The sequence below is a fragment of the Artibeus jamaicensis genome, unplaced genomic scaffold (genome assembly GCF_021234435.1).
Source record: "Artibeus jamaicensis isolate MK-2021 breed Jamaican fruit bat unplaced genomic scaffold, CSHL_Jam_final scaffold_833, whole genome shotgun sequence".
In the NCBI taxonomy this organism is placed as follows: domain Eukaryota; kingdom Metazoa; phylum Chordata; class Mammalia; order Chiroptera; family Phyllostomidae; genus Artibeus; species Artibeus jamaicensis.
Window position 1 is genome coordinate 7,666,869 of NW_026522056.1, and position 19,664 is coordinate 7,686,532.

Here is a 19,664-nt window from a genome sequence, read left to right on the forward strand (position 1 = left end):
ACAAACAACAAGTGTTGGAGAGGTTGTGGAGAAAAGGGGACCCTAGTTCACTGTTGGTGGGATTGCAGACTGGTACAACCACTGTGGAAAACAGTATGGAATTTTCTCAGAAAAATAAAAATGGACCTGCCTTTTGACCCAGCAATTCTACTGCTAGAATTATATCCTAAGAACCCTAAAACACCAATCCAAAAGAACCTATGCACCCCAATGTTCATAGCAGCACAATTTACAATAGCCAAGAGCTGGAAGCAACCTAGGTGCCTGTCAGTAAATGAATGGATCAAAAAATTGTGGTACATGTACACAATGGAATTCTATGCAGCAGAGAGAAAGAAGGAGCTACTACCCTTTGCAACAACATGGATGGAACTGGAAAGCATTATGCTGAGTGAAATAAGCCAGGTGGTGAAAGACAAATACCATATGATCTCACCTTAACAGGAAGCTAAACAACAAAACAAACAAGTAAGCAAAATAAAAACAAAGACACTGAAATAGAGAACAGGGGGACAGTGACCAGAGGGGAGAAGAGAGGGAATTTCAGGGGAAAAAGGGGAAGGATTTACAGAAACTAGTATAAAGGACACATGGACAAAAACTAAGGGAGGTGGAAATAGGAGGGAGGCGGGGAGCACTGGGGTGGGGGGGCTGGGATGGGAGTAAAAGACAGAAAACGGTACTTGAACAATTAAATTTTAAATTTTTTTAAAAAATAAAATAGCCCTGGCTGGTGTAGCTCAGTGGATTGAGCATGGGCCTGTGAACCTGAGTATCATGGTTCGACTCCCAGTCAGGGCACATGCCTGTGTTGCAGGCCAGTTCCCGGCAGGCGACACACGAGAGGCAACCATACATTGATATTTCTCTCCCTCTCTCCTTCCTTTCCCCTCTAAAGATAAATAAATAAAATCTTTTAAAAAATAAAAATAAAATAAAATACTATGTTCATCATATCAAAAAACATGAGTGTCCTTAACTGAAACAGGACACAAAACACACACATGAGGAAAAGTGTAACACAAATACGGTGTGACAAGAGCCAAGGTTTTGTCTGTGTTCTGGTGCAAGAGAGGAAAATCACTCTTAGCTTGTGATAATTACTCCTTTGGGGTGAGAATAGTGTGATCTGCACAGTTTCCAAATAAAATATAGTTATTCAAATCACAGTCTGTAAATATGGAATATCTGTAATTACAATCTTTCTCCTGAATTACCCCATAGTTAGTTAACACTTCCACATATAGAATTCTAAAAATTTATGTAAACAATCTTAAATGAGCATCTATCTCACATTTCTTAATCAATGGTTTCCAGGTGACACTAACAAGATCAGAAGTAAGAATGTAACCACATGGTAAGATTCTAGAGAAAAATATCGTAAAACTGTGTTGGTAAAGGACTGTCAAGGACAGAGAACCTGTGGTAGGAAGTTCAACAGAGAAATTCTCATACAATGAATTGTTATAAACATATTAAAAAACTGAAAAGGAAAACAGGACAGGAGTCAACATCTTTTTCATATAAGCTAAAGTGTGACCTTTAAGACAACTTACCTTTGAACACTAAGTTTATAGTTTAAATTTTGTGCTATGTAACATTTGGAACTGTTGGTTCTAGTGAGTTTCATCAGAAACTCATTTATATATACATTCAGTATTTATACATTCATGGGAAACTGCTCTGTTTTCTGATAAACCTACAAACACCTACCACCACCAGTAACATTTTTATTTGTAAAATGTAAATGTTGGAAAAAGTGAATGAAAGTAACCCCTTTTAATGGAGATTTTCTACATTGGAGAATTCTGTAATAACTCATTGGAGAATTCTATAATCGAGGCTTGAAAACAACAGCATCAAGTCAGGGAGAATAATGGCATTAGAAGAAGGCCTCAACATCCAACTGAAGTTCACAAAATTAGAAGCCTGATTCCGAATTTGGTATCTTTTTTTTTTTAAAGGGCACTTGTTTGACTTGCAGCTATAGGTCTAAGTACTGTGGAGAACCTCAGACATGATCCCGTATATACTTGGGTGATGTTAATAAACTCGAGTCTTACTTTACAGCCGTGGCAGCATAACCCTCTATCGCATTCTGATCCCTGTTTCAGCACACAGGTCATGGGATCGCAACAGCTGGCAGGTCCACATTGCTACCAATGAATGGAATGCAAATGAAAGATACGTTATAACATAATAGAAACTTTGGCAGGAGCTATATTTACTGTGCTTTTGGGTTTTGGGAAAGAATATGAATGCTTTCAACATTTATAGATTTTTACTTCTCTAGACAATTAAAATACTAAGATACTTCGAGTCAAAACAGAGTAACTGGAACCCCACTAACTCTAATCAACTAGAATATTGGGCAAAACACATGCAACAACTTTTTCCAGAAAGTAGATAATAGTAACAGAGAGAATAGTAGTTATCAGTGCCTGGAGGATGGAAGAAATTGATTTTAAAAAATACAAACGTTCACTTAGAAAATGAATTATTTCTGAGAAAGTAATGTACAGCATGATGCCTTCGGTTAACTATAATGGATTATATACTTGAAATTTTGTAAGAGGACAGAAGAAGTATTCTCACTACTCACAAAAAGAAGTAACTTTGAAGTGAGGAATGTGTTAGATTGCAGCAACAATTTCACAATGTATGCATATAGCAAAACACCGCCCTATACACCTTAAACATACATACCACTGCTGTTTGTCCACTACACCTCAACAGATCTGGGGGAAAGGGGTGTGTAGAGTTAGGGCCCACTGCAAAGTTAGAGAGAACAGTCCCTAAGGCTTCCCTCATTTTTACACCAATGATCAGCTCAGTGGAGTTTGATAATTTACCAGAAGAACTCACAGCTCTCACTAAAAGCTGGTATATGCAACAGTTATGGTTTATTGTATAAAAAGGGTACAAATTAAAATCAGCCAACAGAAAAAGCACTTAGCACTTAGCACAAAACCCTAGAGAAGCACTAAACTTGAAGCTCTTACTACCTTCTCCCCATAGAATCACAGACACACTACGCTCCAAGCACTGAAGTGTAGTTTGAGGCCAGTATTATGCCAACACCAAACCTAGCCAAGACATTACAAGAAAAGAAAAGAACGTAACGATATCTCTCATAAATGTGCATGCAAAAATATTCAATAAAAATTAGAAAATCAAATCAAACAATGTATAAAAAAATATGCACTGCAACCAAGTGGGATTTATCACAATTATGCAAGACTGGTTCATCAATCAAAGATGAATTAATATAATCCATCATATTGACAGGCTGAAGAAAAAAATCATGTGATCATAACAACTGATATATTGAATGGAATAAGCACCTAACAATATCCAAATCTCTTTTATGCAAAAAGCAATACAGGAATAAAGGGAATCTTTCTCAACCTGATAACCAACTAAAAGTCTACAGCTGACGCCACACTTACAGGGAGATACGCTTTTCCCCTTGTGGTCGGGAACAAGGCGAAGATTCCCCCTCACCACTGCTGTCAAAATCTTAATGCAACTATATGAGAAAATAAAACTTTAAAAAATACATGTTAGATAGAAAGAAGGAAAACTGTTTTGTCCATAGATTGCATGATTGTCTATGTAAAGAAACTTATAAATAATTGGCCAAACCATTATAGCCACAAAAAAATTTTCCTGTGGCTAGTGAGTAATTATATCAAGGTTTCTAGATACCAAGTTAGTATGCAAAATTCAACTGTTTGCCTGTATACCAACAACAGAAAAAGTGGGAATTTAATATAAAAAACACAATCCCATTTACATTACTACTAAAAACAACAAAAATTTTGGGAATAGTTCTAATAAAATTTCAAAAGATCTATATGAGAAAAACTACAAAAATCTGATGAAAGAAATATAAGAAGGTATAAATAAATAGAGAGATATTCCATGTTCCTCGGTAGGAAAACTCAGTATTATTAGGCCGTCAGTTCTTCCCAATCTGATCTAGAGAATCAATATAATTCCAATAAAAACTCCAGCAAGTTGACAAACTGACTCTCAAGGCAAAAGACCTGCAACAGTCAATCTAACACACATGAAGAAAAATGAGAAAAAGGAAGAGGAAAACTGAGGGACTGACAATACCCAGTATCAAAATTTACTATAAACTGAAAAAATGAATGGATGGTGTTCCAAAAGAATAGATGAAGAGATCATTAGTGATGGAAGGTGACCAGACTCAGACACAGAGGATAGACTGACAGCTCTCAGAGGGGCGGGGAGATGGGTGAAAAAGGCAAAGGGATTAAGAAAAACAAACAAACAAACCAAAAATATACACACAGAAAACAGTATGGTGATTACCAGAGGGAAAGGGGAGTGGGGGAAGGTGGTGGAGAGCAAAGGGTGCGTAAATGGTGATAGAAGGCGACTAGACTATGGGTGCTGAAAACAATACAACATACGGATGAGGTGTTATAGAACTGCACGTTTGAAACATATATAATTTTGTTGACCCATGTCACCCCAATGAAATCAATAAGTTTAAAAATAGAAGACGACCTAAATTTAATATTATGTACACACATTGGCAGACTCAATATCAATATGGACACAATACAATTCCAATCAAAGTCCCCACATTCACATGCAGATTCTTACTTTATGTGGAAAGAAAGGGCCCTAGAAGAGTAAGACCATCTCGGAAAAGACAAAAAAAATAAGTCTTGTTTCAAGACTTACTATATAAGAGTACATTAATTAATAAAGCATAGAATTGGCAGAACAACAGACATAAATTAAAAGAAAAAAATCCAGGGATAGACACACCGGGTGTGGTAACTGATTTTCATAAGGATGTTAAGGTAAAACAAAGGTGAAAAGATAGTTATTTTAATAAATACTGCTAGAGAAAATCACCTTCTTAAGGAGGATAATGAATGTCAAGCCAATCTCTAAACAACAATAACAAAAAAACTCAAATGGAAGACAGACTAAATTTTAAAGTTTTAATTCTCCAGTTCTCCCAACACCATTTGTTGAAGAGGCTATTTTTACTCCATTTTATGTTGCTGCCCTCTTTGTCAAATATTAATTGACCATAGAGATTTGGGTTTATTTTGGGGCTCTCTGGTCTGTTCCATTGGCCTACGTGCTGTTTTTATGCCAGAACCAGGCTGTTTTGATTACAGTGGCCTTGTGATACAGTTTGGTATCAGGTATTGTGATCCCTCCTACTTCGTTCTTCTTTCTCAAAACTGCAGCAGCTATTCGGGGTCATTTATGGTTCCATATAAATTTTTGAAGTGTTTGTTCTAAGTCTGTGAAATAAGCCAGGTGGTAAAAGACAAATACCATATGATCTCACCTTTAACAGGAACCTAATCAACAAAACAAACAAATAAGCAAAATATAACCAAAGACACTGAAATAGAGAATAGGCTGACAGTGTACAGAAGGGAAAGGGGAGGAAATTTCAGGGGAAAGGGGGAAGGGTTTACAGGAACAAGTATAAAAGGCACATGGACAAAAACTAGAGGGGTGGAAATGGGAGGGAGGGGGGAGGGCTGGGTGGGTGGGATGGGATGGGAGTAAAAGACAGAAAACTGTACTTGAACAACAATTTTAAAACATTTTTAAATATATGTTACAGAAGAAAAAGTTTTAATTGTATAACTTCTGGCAGAAAACATAGAATAAAATATTCATTACCTTGGGTGAATAAAGATTTATTATGACAGAAAAACTGTGACAATACCAAAAAAATGATAAATTGGACCTTATAAAAACAAACAATGCCTGCTATGCAAAGACTTTAAGAAACTAAAAGGGTAACCCATAGACTAGAAACAAATAGGTATAATATACATGTATGACAAAGAAATGGTATCTAGCCTATAAGTCAATAATAAAAATAAACAACTTAATTTTTAAAACTGGCAAAATATTTGAGTAGATTATTCAAACACAGAGTGGCTAATAATGACATGAGAACATGTTCAACATCATTAGGGTCATCGAGGAAAAACAAAGCAAAACCACTGGAATGGCTAAAATGTAAAGGCTGCAGTATCAAAGTTTCATATATTGTTGATAGGCATGTAAAATGATACAACCACTTCAGAAGATAGTTTGAAAAACCGTTTCTCATAAAACCATACTTATCATATGATCGAGCAACTCTTTTAGGAATTCAGAGTAATACCAAATACTGTTAACAACTCAAATGTACATTGCCAGGTGGATGGAAAAACAGATTGCATTACATTAAAACAATGAAATATTACTCAAAAAAAGAAGAAACTATTACGACATGAAACAGTGTGGGTGAATCTCAAAACACTGTATTGGAAGGAAGAAGCCAGACACAAAGAATATGAGTTACATCATTTCTTTCATGTGACTTTCTGGATGAGGCAACGCCGACATCCTCAGGAGTTGCCTGGAGGCGAGAGGTAAATGGCTGCTAAGGGAGCGTGAGGAAGCTTTTGGGCACAAAAAAACCACCTGTGTTTTAATTGCACCAATGCTTATAAACATCAGTCAAAACTCATCGAGCTGTGTATTTAAAAGGAGTCCATGTTATTGTATGTGGATTATGCCCCAGTAACAGCTATTTTAAAATAAAGAAGAGTAAAGAGGGAAGACTTATCCTACCAAATGGTAAAACATAACACAAAGAAAGGCATAGTAATTAAAATGACGCAATGTATGGGCAAGTACATTCAAACCCATGTATGTATCAAACCTTAATATCATTTCCATCTATTCATTTTGTAATCACAGAAATGTATGGTATCTGCTGGATTGCTGCATATATTTCATTGCCTAGAATCATTATATCCTGGACATTTAGCATTCATATTTTCAGGACTTCCCTATAAACATAACCTAATGTTCACGTTGTAATAATAACACAGAGCTCTATTACCATATTACAAGTTCCATCATGAACTAAGACACTAAAGGGTACCTGATAGTCCACTGCCACATTAAGCTTTAATAAGACATTTATAATATGCCCAATGATTAATCACAGGTTTGGATCTTATATTTTTTGTCTAGAACCCAATACCTATTCTAGACCCCCATTTTTCCCATCAGCGATAATTTTTTGGAGTGCATTTGTTCAAAACTCTTCAATCTATAAAATTCAGACACTATATTCTTGCCTGTATTTCCACCTTGATTTCATTTACTGCCATATTCTACATGCTGCTCAGTCGTATTTGAGATACAGAACACTGATGACAAGGAGATTAACTAAAACAATCACTTTACTAGCCAGTGTTCCCAGTTACCAGACTTACCTCCTCAGTCCCACAGTCACAGACCTCAGGCTTCTCCACTCTGCCATTGCCACAGATCGCTGCTCGACCCACTTGCATTTGTGGCTTATTCTGAAGACACTTGGCACCCATATTTGAAACAAAATGTCTGAAGTCACTCACACTGCAACTGCTAAAGGTCTTCACACCACTGGATTGCCTAAAGGGGAGTCCGTATAATGTTGTTGGCACTATATTCTTGAAAGCACAACTCTATATTACATTAATTAATTTCAAAATGTTAAATCTAATAAAAAATAATAAATGTTCACAATGAAAGCTTAGAAGCTAAAATCATTCTTAAGGAGGTCATGTGATTTATTCAGTGGAACATATGTCCTTATTGAAACAAAATTAAGCACAACTCAATAGCAAAAACAAACAACCAATTAGAAAATGAATAAAGGTCTCGAACAGACATTTTTCAGAGACAACATATAAATGGCTAACGGGTGTATGAAAATGCACACAAAGTCATTCAACATCAGGGAAACACAATCAAAACCACAATGAGATATAACCTCACACCTGTGAGAATAGCTAATTTTTTTTAAAGAAAGGTAAGTTCTGGCAAGGATGTGAAGAAATTGAAAGCCTGGTACACTGTTGATGGGAATGTAAGTTGGTACAGCTGCTATGGAAGGCAGTAGAGAGGTTTTCCAAAAAAAATTGAAAATATAACAACACATATAATCTAGAAATCTCACTTCTCAGTGTATAGACTGGATATATACATTAAAATCCCCTACTATGATTGTATTACTGTCAACTTCTCACTTTAAATCCATCAATTTTGTTTATATACTTAGATGCTCCTATGTTGGGTGCATGTATGTTTACAAAGGTTATATGTCCTCGTGTTACATTGATCCCCTTATCATTATGTCCTTCTTTGTCTCTTATTATAGCCTTTTTAAAATCCACTTTGTGCCTGATACTGATATTGCTACCCCAGATTCTAACACATTCTAACAGGTCTGAGGCAGTTTCTCATTGTGGTTTTGATTTGAAATCAGGATCTCAAAGAGATTTCTGCACTCCCATATTCATTGTGGCCTTATTCACATAGGCAGATATACGGAAGCAACCTAAATACCAACTGACAGATGATGGGTAAAGAAACTGTGGCACATAGGGTTACAGCACGTAACATCCCATGCAATGGGATACAGTCAGTCTGAAAAAAAAATCTGACATATGCAACAACATGGATGAAGCCTGAGGACATTATGCTAAATAAAATAAACCTGAACACACCAGACAGAGACACAACAAAGAAAGAAAACTTCAGGCCAATATCGCTGATGAACATAGACGCTAAAATCCTCAACAAAATATTAGCAAATTACATCCAACAATATATCAAGAAGATCATACACCATGACCAAGTGGGATTCATCCCAGGGATGCAAGGATGGTTCAATATTCACAAATCAGTAAATGTAATACATCACATAAACAAAAGCAAAGAAAAAAACCACATGATCATATCAGTAGACCTAGGAAAAGCTTTTGATAAGGTACAACACCCATTTATGATAAAAAACACTCAGCAAAGTGGGAATAGAGGGAGCATTCCTCAATATAATAAAGGCCATTTATGAGAGACCTACAACCAACATCATACTCAATGGAAAAAAACTAAAATCTTTTCCACTAAGATCAGGAACAAGACAAGGATGTCCACTTTCACCACTTCTATGCAATATAGTTTTGGAAGTTTTAGCCATAGCTATTAGACAAGAAAAGAAAATAAAAGGCATCCAAATAGGAAAGGAGGAAACAAAACTGTCACTATTTGCAGATGACATGATAGTGTACATGGAAAATCCTATAGACTCTACCAAAAAACTGCTCGAGCTAATTAATGAATTTGGCAAAACAGCAGGATACAAAGTCGATATCCAGAAATCAAAGGCATTTTTGTATACCAACAATGAATCAGCAGAAGCAGAAATCAAGAAAAAAATCCCATTCAATATAGCAAAAAGAAAAATAAAATATCTGGAAATAAACCTAACCAAGGAGGTAAAAGACCTGTATGCAGAAAACTACACAGCACTGAAGAAAGAAATCAGGGAAGACACAAACAAATGGAAACATATATCGTGTTCATGGATTGGAACAATTAACATCATCAAAATGTCCATACTACCCAAAGCAATTTACAGATTCAATGCAATACCTATTAAAGTACCAGTGAAATACTTTACAGACATAGAACAAACACTTCAAAAATTTATATGGAACCATAAACACCCCCAAATAGCAGCTGCTATTTGGAGAAAGAAGAACAAAGTAGGAGGGATCACAATACCTGATATCAAACTGTATTACAAGGCCACTGTAATCAAAACAGTCTGGTACTGGTATAATAACAGGCACATAGACCAATGGAACAGAACAGAGAGCCCAGAAATAAACCCAACTCTCTACAGTCAATTAATATTCGACAAAGGGGGCAATAACATAAAATGGAGTAAAGATAGCCTCTTCAACAAATGGTGTTGGGAGAACTGGACAGCTACGTGCGAATAAATGAAACTTGAGCACCAACTTACAGCATACACCAAAATAAATTCAAGGTGGATAAAAGACTTAAATATAAGTCATGACACCATTAAAGTCCTAGAGGGGAACATTGGCAGGAAAATCTCAGATATTTCACGCAGCAACATTTTTACCGATATGTCCCCTAGAGCAAGGAATATAAAGGAAAGAATAAACAAATGGGATCTCATCAAAATAAAAAGCTTCTGCGTGGCTAAAGAAAACAGTATTAAATTAAAAAGACAACCAACTGTATGGGAAAACATAATTGCCAGTGATACCTCGGACAAAGGTTTAATCTCCAAAATATACAAAGAACTTACAGGGCTCCACTCTAAGAAGACAACTAACCCAATTAAGAAATGGGAAAAGGTCTTAAACAGACAATTCTCCAAGGATGTACAGAGGATCCAGAGACACATGAAAAGATGCTCAATATCGCTAGCTATCAGAAAGATGCAAATTAAAACCACAATGAGATACCACTTTACACCAGTCAGAATGCCATCATAAACAAAGCAAGCAACAACAAATGTTGGAGAGGTTGTGGAGAAAAGGGGACCCTAGTTCACTGTTGGTGGGATTGCAGACTGGTACAACCAACCACTGTGGAAAACAGTATGGAATTTTCTCAGAAAACTAAAAATGAACCTGCCTTTTGACCCAGCAATTCCACTGCTAGGAATATACCCTCAGAATCCTGAAACACCAATCCAAAAGAACCTATGCACTCCAATGTTCATAGCATCACAATTTACAATAGCCAAGAGCTGGAAGCAACCTAGGTGCCCATCGGTAAATGAATGGATCAAAAAATTATGGTACATATACACAATGGAATTCTATGCAGCAGAAAGAAAGAAGGAGCTACTACCTCTTGCAACAGCATGGACGGAAGTGGAGAGCATTATGCTGAGTGAAATAAGCCAGGTGGTGAAAGACAAATACTATATAATCTCACCTTTAACAGGAAGCTAAACAACAAAACAAACAAGCAAACAAAATAAAAACAAAGACACTGAAATAGAGAACAGGGGGACAATGACCAATGGGGAGAGGGGAGGGAATTTAAGGGGAAAAAGGGGAGGGATTTAGAGGAACAAGTATAAAGGACACAGGGACAATAACTAAGGGGGGTGGAAATGGGAGGGAGGTGGGAAACACGGGGTGGGGTGGGCTGGGATGGGATAATTAGAAAATTGTACTTGAAAAATAACTAACTAAAAAATAAAATAAAATTATTAAAAAAAATAACAAACCTGAACAAAGGCATAACTACTGTATAGTCTCACTGATATGAAGTATCTAAAATAGTTAAACTCATACATGCAGAAAGTGGAATGGTGATTGACTGGGACTAGGAGAAGGAAAGCATAGGGAATTGTTCCACAGGAGTAAATTTGTTATGAGAGATGAACAAACTCAGCAGGTCTTCTGTACAACATAATGCCTATAGTTAACAATATTGTTTTGTTTATTTTAAAAATTTGTTAAGAGGACTCCTACAAGGAAAAAATAAGAACAGGTTAATTTTACTTTTATAAGCATTACAAACTAAATCCACCTTTAAGTTTTTCTGCATTTTGGGGTGCGGTTTATGCCAATTCTTCCACACAGAGAAAGTGGCTGTATGTGTGTACAATATCTCTGCTGAGGTGAAATAAAACTGAAATGATGGCATGGAGAAAACTCTATATCCTTTTATGTAAATTCCCATATGAATATCAGCAACTCTCCAAATTTTCTTCTACTTCCTCCATCTTTGCCCTGATCACCACAAAATTAAGAATCAAGCTCTTGACAGTCTGAATCCATTCCAATGTTTTCCAATGTTTATTCATAGGTGTGTACTACATATATAATGATAGCTATGGTAATTCATTAAACTTAACTTCAGATGACAAAGGTAATAATTTTGTTATCTGTATTGTTAACATCACATTATCTGCACAGTTCTTAGCGAACACAGAATCAATTGTCTAGTAACAAACTTTTTTTAAGCAAACTATACTATTTAATCCAGAACATTTTATAGAAATTAAACCAGTGTACAAAGAAGCTAAAATTCTCAGCAAACTTAGAGTTTATAAATATGTAAGGTCAGATGCACACAGTTAAAGACTTTAAATTCAGGTACTCTTTACCCAAAAATTCATCTTCGAATATTACATAATTCAATAAAATATTTGTTATTACATATTAATAGATATTTTACTCTAAAGTATATACTTTGATGATCTGACCACCAAAATTGAAAGGTGAAGAAAATTTATAATTAAAAATCTATATGGCCCTGGCTAGTGTGGCTCAGTGGACTGAGTACTGGCCTGATAACCAAAGGATTGTGGGTTCAATTCCCAGTCAGGACACATGTCTGAATTGTGGGCCAGTTCCACAGTAGGGGGCATGTGAGAGGCAACCACAGATTGATGTTCCTCTCCCTCTCTTTCTCCCTTCCTCCCCCTCTGTCTAGAAATAAATAAATAAAATCTTTTTAGATAAATAAATAAATAAATATGTGATATTTTCACTCTGGGAACTATTTATAGCCAACTATATATAATTTATAATATTATATACATATATAGTCCCCAATTATTCATCATTTTGCTGCCCATAATAGCAGTTCTTAAGAACATATATTTCCAAAACTTATTTGTAATCAGTTATCTGGAGGTTTTCTTTTTTTATTTATTTGTTTGAAATTTTGCATTCTGAATTCTAATACCATGTTAGGTTTTTTCCAAATTATTTTATAAATACTTATTAAAACTGTCATATAATGAGCCTAAATTCTGAGGTCAAAAAACACAGAAATTAATTAGAAAAAGAAAATAATAGAAAAGAGTAGTTCTATCATTTTTCTGAGGTTGGAGGTAGCATTAACAATATTTTGAAACAAAGAAAAGTTTATCTCATATGCTACTTGATCTTTCTTTAGAGTCTTTTGTCTACACATCACCTACCCCACACAAATTCCACGTTCTCACTGTTCTAGTGTATTCCTATATAACCATGTGAATACTTTCTTAGGTCTTCCCTATTCCTCAAATAATAAGAGATATGAGCACAACAGTAAATAACTTACATATCTCGATTACTTGCATCCTTACAACTGTGCGATATAGCTCTCATGGTGCTCATTTTTCAGATGAATAAACTAAGAGTTAGAAAAAATGAACAAACAAACAAGTGAAAGAACACTCCAAAGCCCATGTTCTCTTCAATGTATTCCATATACCAAAATTGCATCCCCTCAAACCAGAAGAAAAAGAGAGCAAGAATTGAGAACATATTTGAAGAAATAATAACTGAAAACTTCTCTAACCTTGGAGAGAAAAAAAGATACACAAGTCCAGGAAGCACAGAGAGTCCCAAAAAAGATGAAACCAAAGAGGCTCACACCAAGACACACCATAAATAAAATAGCAAAAACTAAAGACAAACAGAGAATCTTAAAAGCAGTAAGAGAAAAACAGCTACCTACATGAAAGCTTCCATAATATTGTTAGCTTATTTCTCATGGGAAACATTCAGGCCAGAGAAATGGATGAAATAGACCAAGGAATAAAAAGAAAGTACCTACAACCAAGACTATTCTACTCAGCAAGGCTGTCATTTAAAATTGAAGAAGCTTTCCAGACAAGAAAAAGCTAAATAAGTTATTACCACCAAGCTGGTATTACAAGAAATGTTAAAGAAACTTCTTTAAGGAAAAAAAAAGAGGAATATAGTTATAAAGAATAAAATGGTACATGGACAATAATAAGGGAGATGGAGGTGGAAGGGAGAAGGGGAGGGATGGGGGTAGGGGGTAAAGAGAAGAAAACTGTACTTGAACAATTAAAATAAAAATTAAAGAATTCACCAAAAAAATAATAAAATGGAAATAAATAGGTACCTATCAATAATCATTTTAAATGTAAATGAACTAAGTGAAATAAGCCAGTTAGAGAAAGACAAGTACCATATGATTTCATTAATATGTAGAATCTAATGAACAAACTGAACCAACAGGCAAAACAGAGACAGACTCATGATAGAGAGCAGCTGACAGCCCCAGGGGGTAGGGCGAGGAGTGCAGGAATCAAGCAAAAAGAAAAAAGAACTCATGGGCATGAACAGTGTGGCGACTGCAGGGGGCAAGGGGGTTGGTGGAGGTAGAAGAGGGTATGGGGAGTAAATGATAACAGAAAAAATACATTAAAATGAACTATTAAAAATAATAAACAAATGAAAGTGAATTAAATGCTTCAGTAAAAATACAGACTAGATGGGAGATCAATGGTGATGGAAGGAAACTTGATTTGGGGTGGTAAACAGCAATACACTATACAAATGATGTGTTGTAGAATTGTATACCTGAAACCTGTACAATTTTATTAACCAATGTCACCCCAATAAAATATTTCAATAAAAATACAAAAGATAGCCCTGGCTGGTGTAGCTTAGTGGATTGAGCACGGGCCTGTGAACCAGACAATCGCGGTTCGATTCCCAGTCAGGACACATACCAGGGTTGCGGGCCAGTTCCCTGCAGGCCAGTTCTTAGCAGGGGACGCATGAAAGGCAACCATACATTGATGTTTCTCTCCCTCTCTCCTTCCCTTCCCCTCTAAAGATAAATAAATAAAATCTTTTTAAAAAAATACAAAAGATATTGGATGGCTTAACAGATAAGAAAACAAGACCTATCTACATGCTGTCTACAAGAGACCCACCTCAGAACAAAAGGAACACACAGACTGAAAGGATGAAAAAGAGATTTCATGCAATGGACATTGAAAAAACTGGGACATATATAATAAATCTTGAAAACAATGGCTATATATAGTAAGAGACAAAGAAGGACATAATGATAAGAGGATATAACCCTTACAAACATTTACACATCAAACATAGGAGCACCTAAATATATAAAGAAAACTGAAGGACATAAAGTGAGAGGTTGACAATAATACAGTCATAGTAGAGGATATATATACATATATCCCCCCTGGACTATATACTCAGAAAAGGAATTTATGGATCATACAGGTTGTTATAACAAAACCAGATAAAGGCACTACAAAAAAGTTAAAGGCCAATATTTCTGATGAACATAAGTGCAAAAATCCACAACAAAATACTAGCAAACTGACTTCAGCAATACAATAAAAAGATCACACACTATGACCAAGTGGGATTTATTTGGGGAATGTAAGGTTGGTATGATATCCACAAATCAATTAATGTGACACACTACATAAACAAAATAAAGAATAAAAATCATATGATAATATGAATAGATGTGGGAAAAGCATTTGACAATATCCAAAATCCATTTATGATTTGAAAAAAATGACTCTCAGCAAAGAGGAAATAGAAAGAACATATCTCAACATCATAAAAGCCATATATCTCAATATATCAAACCCACAGCTAACATCATACTCAACAGAAAAAAACTAAAATTGTTTCCCTAAGATCAGGAACAAGACCAGGATGTGCATTTTCACTGCTCTTATTCAACATAATACTGGAAGTTCTAGCTACAGCAATCAGACAAGAAAAAAATAAAAGGCATCCAAATTGGAAAGAATGAAGTAAAACTACAGATGACATAATACTGTATTTGGAGAGCCCTAATGCCATCAAAATATTATTCTACTAGAACTGATCGATGAATTCAGTCAAGTATCAGAATACAAAATAAATATTCAGAATTTGGTTGCATTTTCTACACCAATAATGAACTATCAGAAAAAGAAGCTAAAAATTTTCATTTATAATTGCATTAAAAATAAAATACCTAGGAATAAATTTAAGCAAGTAAAAGATTTGTACTCAGAAAATTATGAAATACTGACCAAAAAGTAAAGAAAATATAAATAAATGGAAGCATATAACCATTTTCATGGATAGAATTATTAACATCATTAAAATATCCATACTACCCAAAGCAATGTATAAATTCAATATAATTCCTATAAAAATACCAATGGTATTTTTCATGAAACTAAAACAAATAACTTTTAAATTAATATAAAACTTAAAAAACATGGAATAGATTGAGCAATCTTGAGAAAGAATTACAAAGTTGGATATATCATGCTACCTGATAACTACACTATAAGGCTACAGTAATCAAAACAGCATGGTAGTAACATAAAAATAAACATATAGATCAATGAAACAGAATAGAGAGTCCAGTAATAAACTGACACCTATAAGGACAATTAATATTTGACAAAAGGGTACAAAGAGTGTCTTCAATAAATGGTATTGTGAAAATTGGACAGATATCTGAAAAAAACAAAATTATGTCACCATCTTACACTATATACAAGAATAAACTCAAACGGACTAAAGACTTAAATGTAAGGCTTGAAACCATAAAACTTCTAAAGAAAAACATAGGCAGTAACATCTCTGACATCAGAAATGTCAGAGATGTTATAGCAATATTTTTTTCTGATATTAACCTTGAGCAAGGAAAATAAAAGAAAAACATATGGGACTAATCAAACTAAAAGTTTTTGGACAATAAAGGAAAACATCAACATAATGAACATACATCCTACTGAATGGAAGGACATATTCACCAATGATACATCTGATAAAAAGTTAATATCTAAAACTTTTAAAAAACTCATACTACTCAACACTAAAACAAAAAAATAATATTTCAATTAAAATTAGACAGAGGACATGAAGAGACACTTCTTCAAACAGGACTTACAAAAGGTCAATAGATATATGAAAGGATGCTCAACGTGACTAATAGTCATGGAAATGCACATAATAACCACAATGAGATATCATCTCACACCTGTCAGAATGGCTACCATCAATAAACCAACAAACAACAAGTGCTAGCAAGGTTGTGTCGAAAAAGAAACCCTCGTGTACTATAGGTGGGAATGCAGATTGGTGTAGCCACTATAAAAAACATTATGGATGGTCTTCAAAAAATTATAGTGGAATTGCCATGACCCAGTGATTCCACTTCTGGAAATATTTCCAAAGTAATCTAAAACACTAATTTGAAAGAACATATGCACCCCTATATTCATTGCAGCATTATTTACAATAGCCAAGATATAAAGAATAAAATCTTAGCATTTGCAACAGCATAGATAGACCTAGAGGGTATTATGCTAATGAAGTAAGTCAGTCGGAGAAAGAAAAATTTTATGAGATTTCAATTATAGAATATGTATAAAGTTTTTTACATATGTAATCCATTTGGAACTTATTTGTGATATAAAATGTGCATATATATAAATAATATATGTTTGAGTTTAAGCTATTTTTAGAATGCAAGATTAACCTTCAAGTGATGCTTAGAAGGAACTATGAAAAGAGCATGTTTTCAAAAACTAATCTGACTTATTTTTACATCTGACTTTTGATTGTTCTTCAGTTATGAGGTGGTCCTACTTAGCATAGGCCCTTTCACAAACTAAAAAAAAAAAAAAACTGTAGAATGCTAACAACACCCACTCCAGTCTTTGATAAACTATTTGGGGAACACTGGCAAATTTAGAAGCACTCTAACAAATCCATCCTTACTTATAGGACTTTATAATTCAGAAAACACTTTCACATTTTCTTTTTGTTTTATTCTTGCATCACTCTGTGAAATAAGAGAACAGGCATAATCATTTCCATTTTAAAGCTGAGGAAAATAACTGAACAAGGTGAAGTAATTTGTCCATACTCACACAAATATCATATATTTTATATGAACTTCCAACTAGGACCCATTCTGAGTTTTTCCACAACATTAAACTACTCTAAAAGCAAAACCAAAAAATTTGTCTAAAAATAAAATCCACTTGTTTGGCCTGCTGACATATTTTTAAGATCCTTACTAAGTGCTTTCTTGAAACACAGCCACAGAGAATTCCTTTGCTAATTATCTTACAGACTGGGTTTGTTATCCTGGACTCTTCTTACACTGAAAATTTCATGCTTATATTTTATAGTACTTGGTCCATTTTTAGCTGATTTATGCTATAAGTAAATACTGTATTTGGCCTTCAAGTATTTAAACCAAAATAAATATAATAAATAAATCTTATTATTTAAAAACTTACATAGCTTCTGGATTCATTATACAGATAGCTCCTGAACATGAACATTTCTTCGGGTTATCATACGATATTCCCAGACTGAGTCCCAGCATCTGGGTGACAATTACAGAAAATGCCTCCAAAGTTATCTCCTCGGAATACTACATTATCAACAAAGAAAATTCAAATGAAACAAATAACTGAAGGGTGTTAAAATAATAGTTTTGTAATTCTGAACATTCTTATTGTTCTATCAAATACTTAAGAACAGGTAAATGCAGCTCCTTGGACAGGTGACAAGCTAAAGCTCTTCTTATGAAATTTATTGAGACATAAGCATATTAATTCTATGCCAAGCTGTGCCATGATTTAATGTTTGAATAACTAACACAGTAAGAAGCTACCGTAAATATATAAAAGGGCTGCTTTTACATTAGAGTTCACATTAGCGTTTTGGCTATATGAGCCATGATCTTCAATTTACCTGAGTTCTTACAACTCTCATACACGCTGAGAGCTGTGTCCACAATATCCCGCCTCCCACCTCTCAAAGTGACCCCATAACAAAATACTAAGTTTAAGTGTCCTATTTGCTTCCTGCTAGTATTTCTCAATGGCATAGTAAGTGGTATCAAGAAAAACCACATTCCTGGATTAGGCTTCTCATATATACAGCAAGTGTACAGATAACTACCTTGCCAAGGAGAATGGAACACTCAGAGCTGTCTTTTTTATGTTATCATTTCTGGGGGGCATAAGGTGACATGCATTTCATATATATTTTTTTTACAATTTAGCAACTCTTTTTAGTGAAGTATTTATTCAAGTATCTTGTCCATTTCCTATGGCATCAGCTTTTTTATTGACTTGTGGAAGCATTTTACATATTCTGTATATAAATCATTGTTACTCACGCATTGCAAATACTTTCCCTACTCTGTGTCTTGTCTTTTCACCCTCTCAATGACTTTTCACAAACAAAATTTCTCTAATTTGATGTGGCCCAATTCCTCCATTTCCTTTATAATTAGTGTTTTTCGTATCCACCTTACATTTCCCTATACCCATAGTCATGAAGCTATGTTCCTTTTTCACCTTCCAGGGCTTTGTTTTTTAATTTTTGCATACAGATCTACAATCTACAGATTATATTTTATGAATAGCAGCGAAATTACATTTATTTTTAAAATCCACTATAATCACATTTTTGGTGTTGATCATTTTGTAGTGGATACTGATGTCAAACTATGTTGTACACTTAAAAACTTACATAATGTTTTATACCAATTTTAGCTCAATAAACAGATCATCCACTAGCAAGTGCATGACAATCATCTTTGTAAAAACTTAACTACATGCCTATCGTTTTACCATTTTGAAACTCTCTATTCTATTCCACTGGTCCCTTTGTCACCTTGTCTTCATCACTGACACTTCATGATAAATATATCTTACTATCAGCTACAGTATGGCCCTCTGCTATGTTACTCATCAAGATGACCTTAGTTATTCTTAATTCTTTGCATTACCATAAAAATTGTAGATTTTGCCTGTCAATTTTACACATGCACAGAGCTGCTAGGATTTTTACTGGGGACTGCATTTACCTTGTAAATCAACTAGGGGTATCAGTATCCTTGTAATATTGTCTGCCAGTCCAGGGCCTTAGGCACTGTCTCTAATAATGCTGTATTTTCTCTGTAGAGGTTGTATACATCTTTTGGTAGTTTTTTATTCCTAAATTTCTTGATTT

The 19,664-nt window shown here is 34.6% G+C and overlaps 1 protein-coding gene across 1 annotated transcript in view; it reads right to left on the minus strand.

Annotated features, from left to right (window-relative positions):
• Positions 1–19,664, minus strand: part of ADAM32 (ADAM metallopeptidase domain 32) — a 119,588-nt gene that overhangs the window by 41,302 nt on the left and 58,622 nt on the right. Inside the window, exons 11-13 of the mRNA XM_053660079.1 lie at positions 17,936–18,072; positions 7,287–7,464; positions 2,064–2,156 (exon numbers count right to left, since the gene is read on the minus strand). Coding sequence (XP_053516054.1) covers positions 2,064–2,156; positions 7,287–7,464; positions 17,936–18,072 — 408 coding nt within the window. The remainder of the gene's footprint in view (positions 1–2,063; positions 2,157–7,286; positions 7,465–17,935; positions 18,073–19,664) is intronic.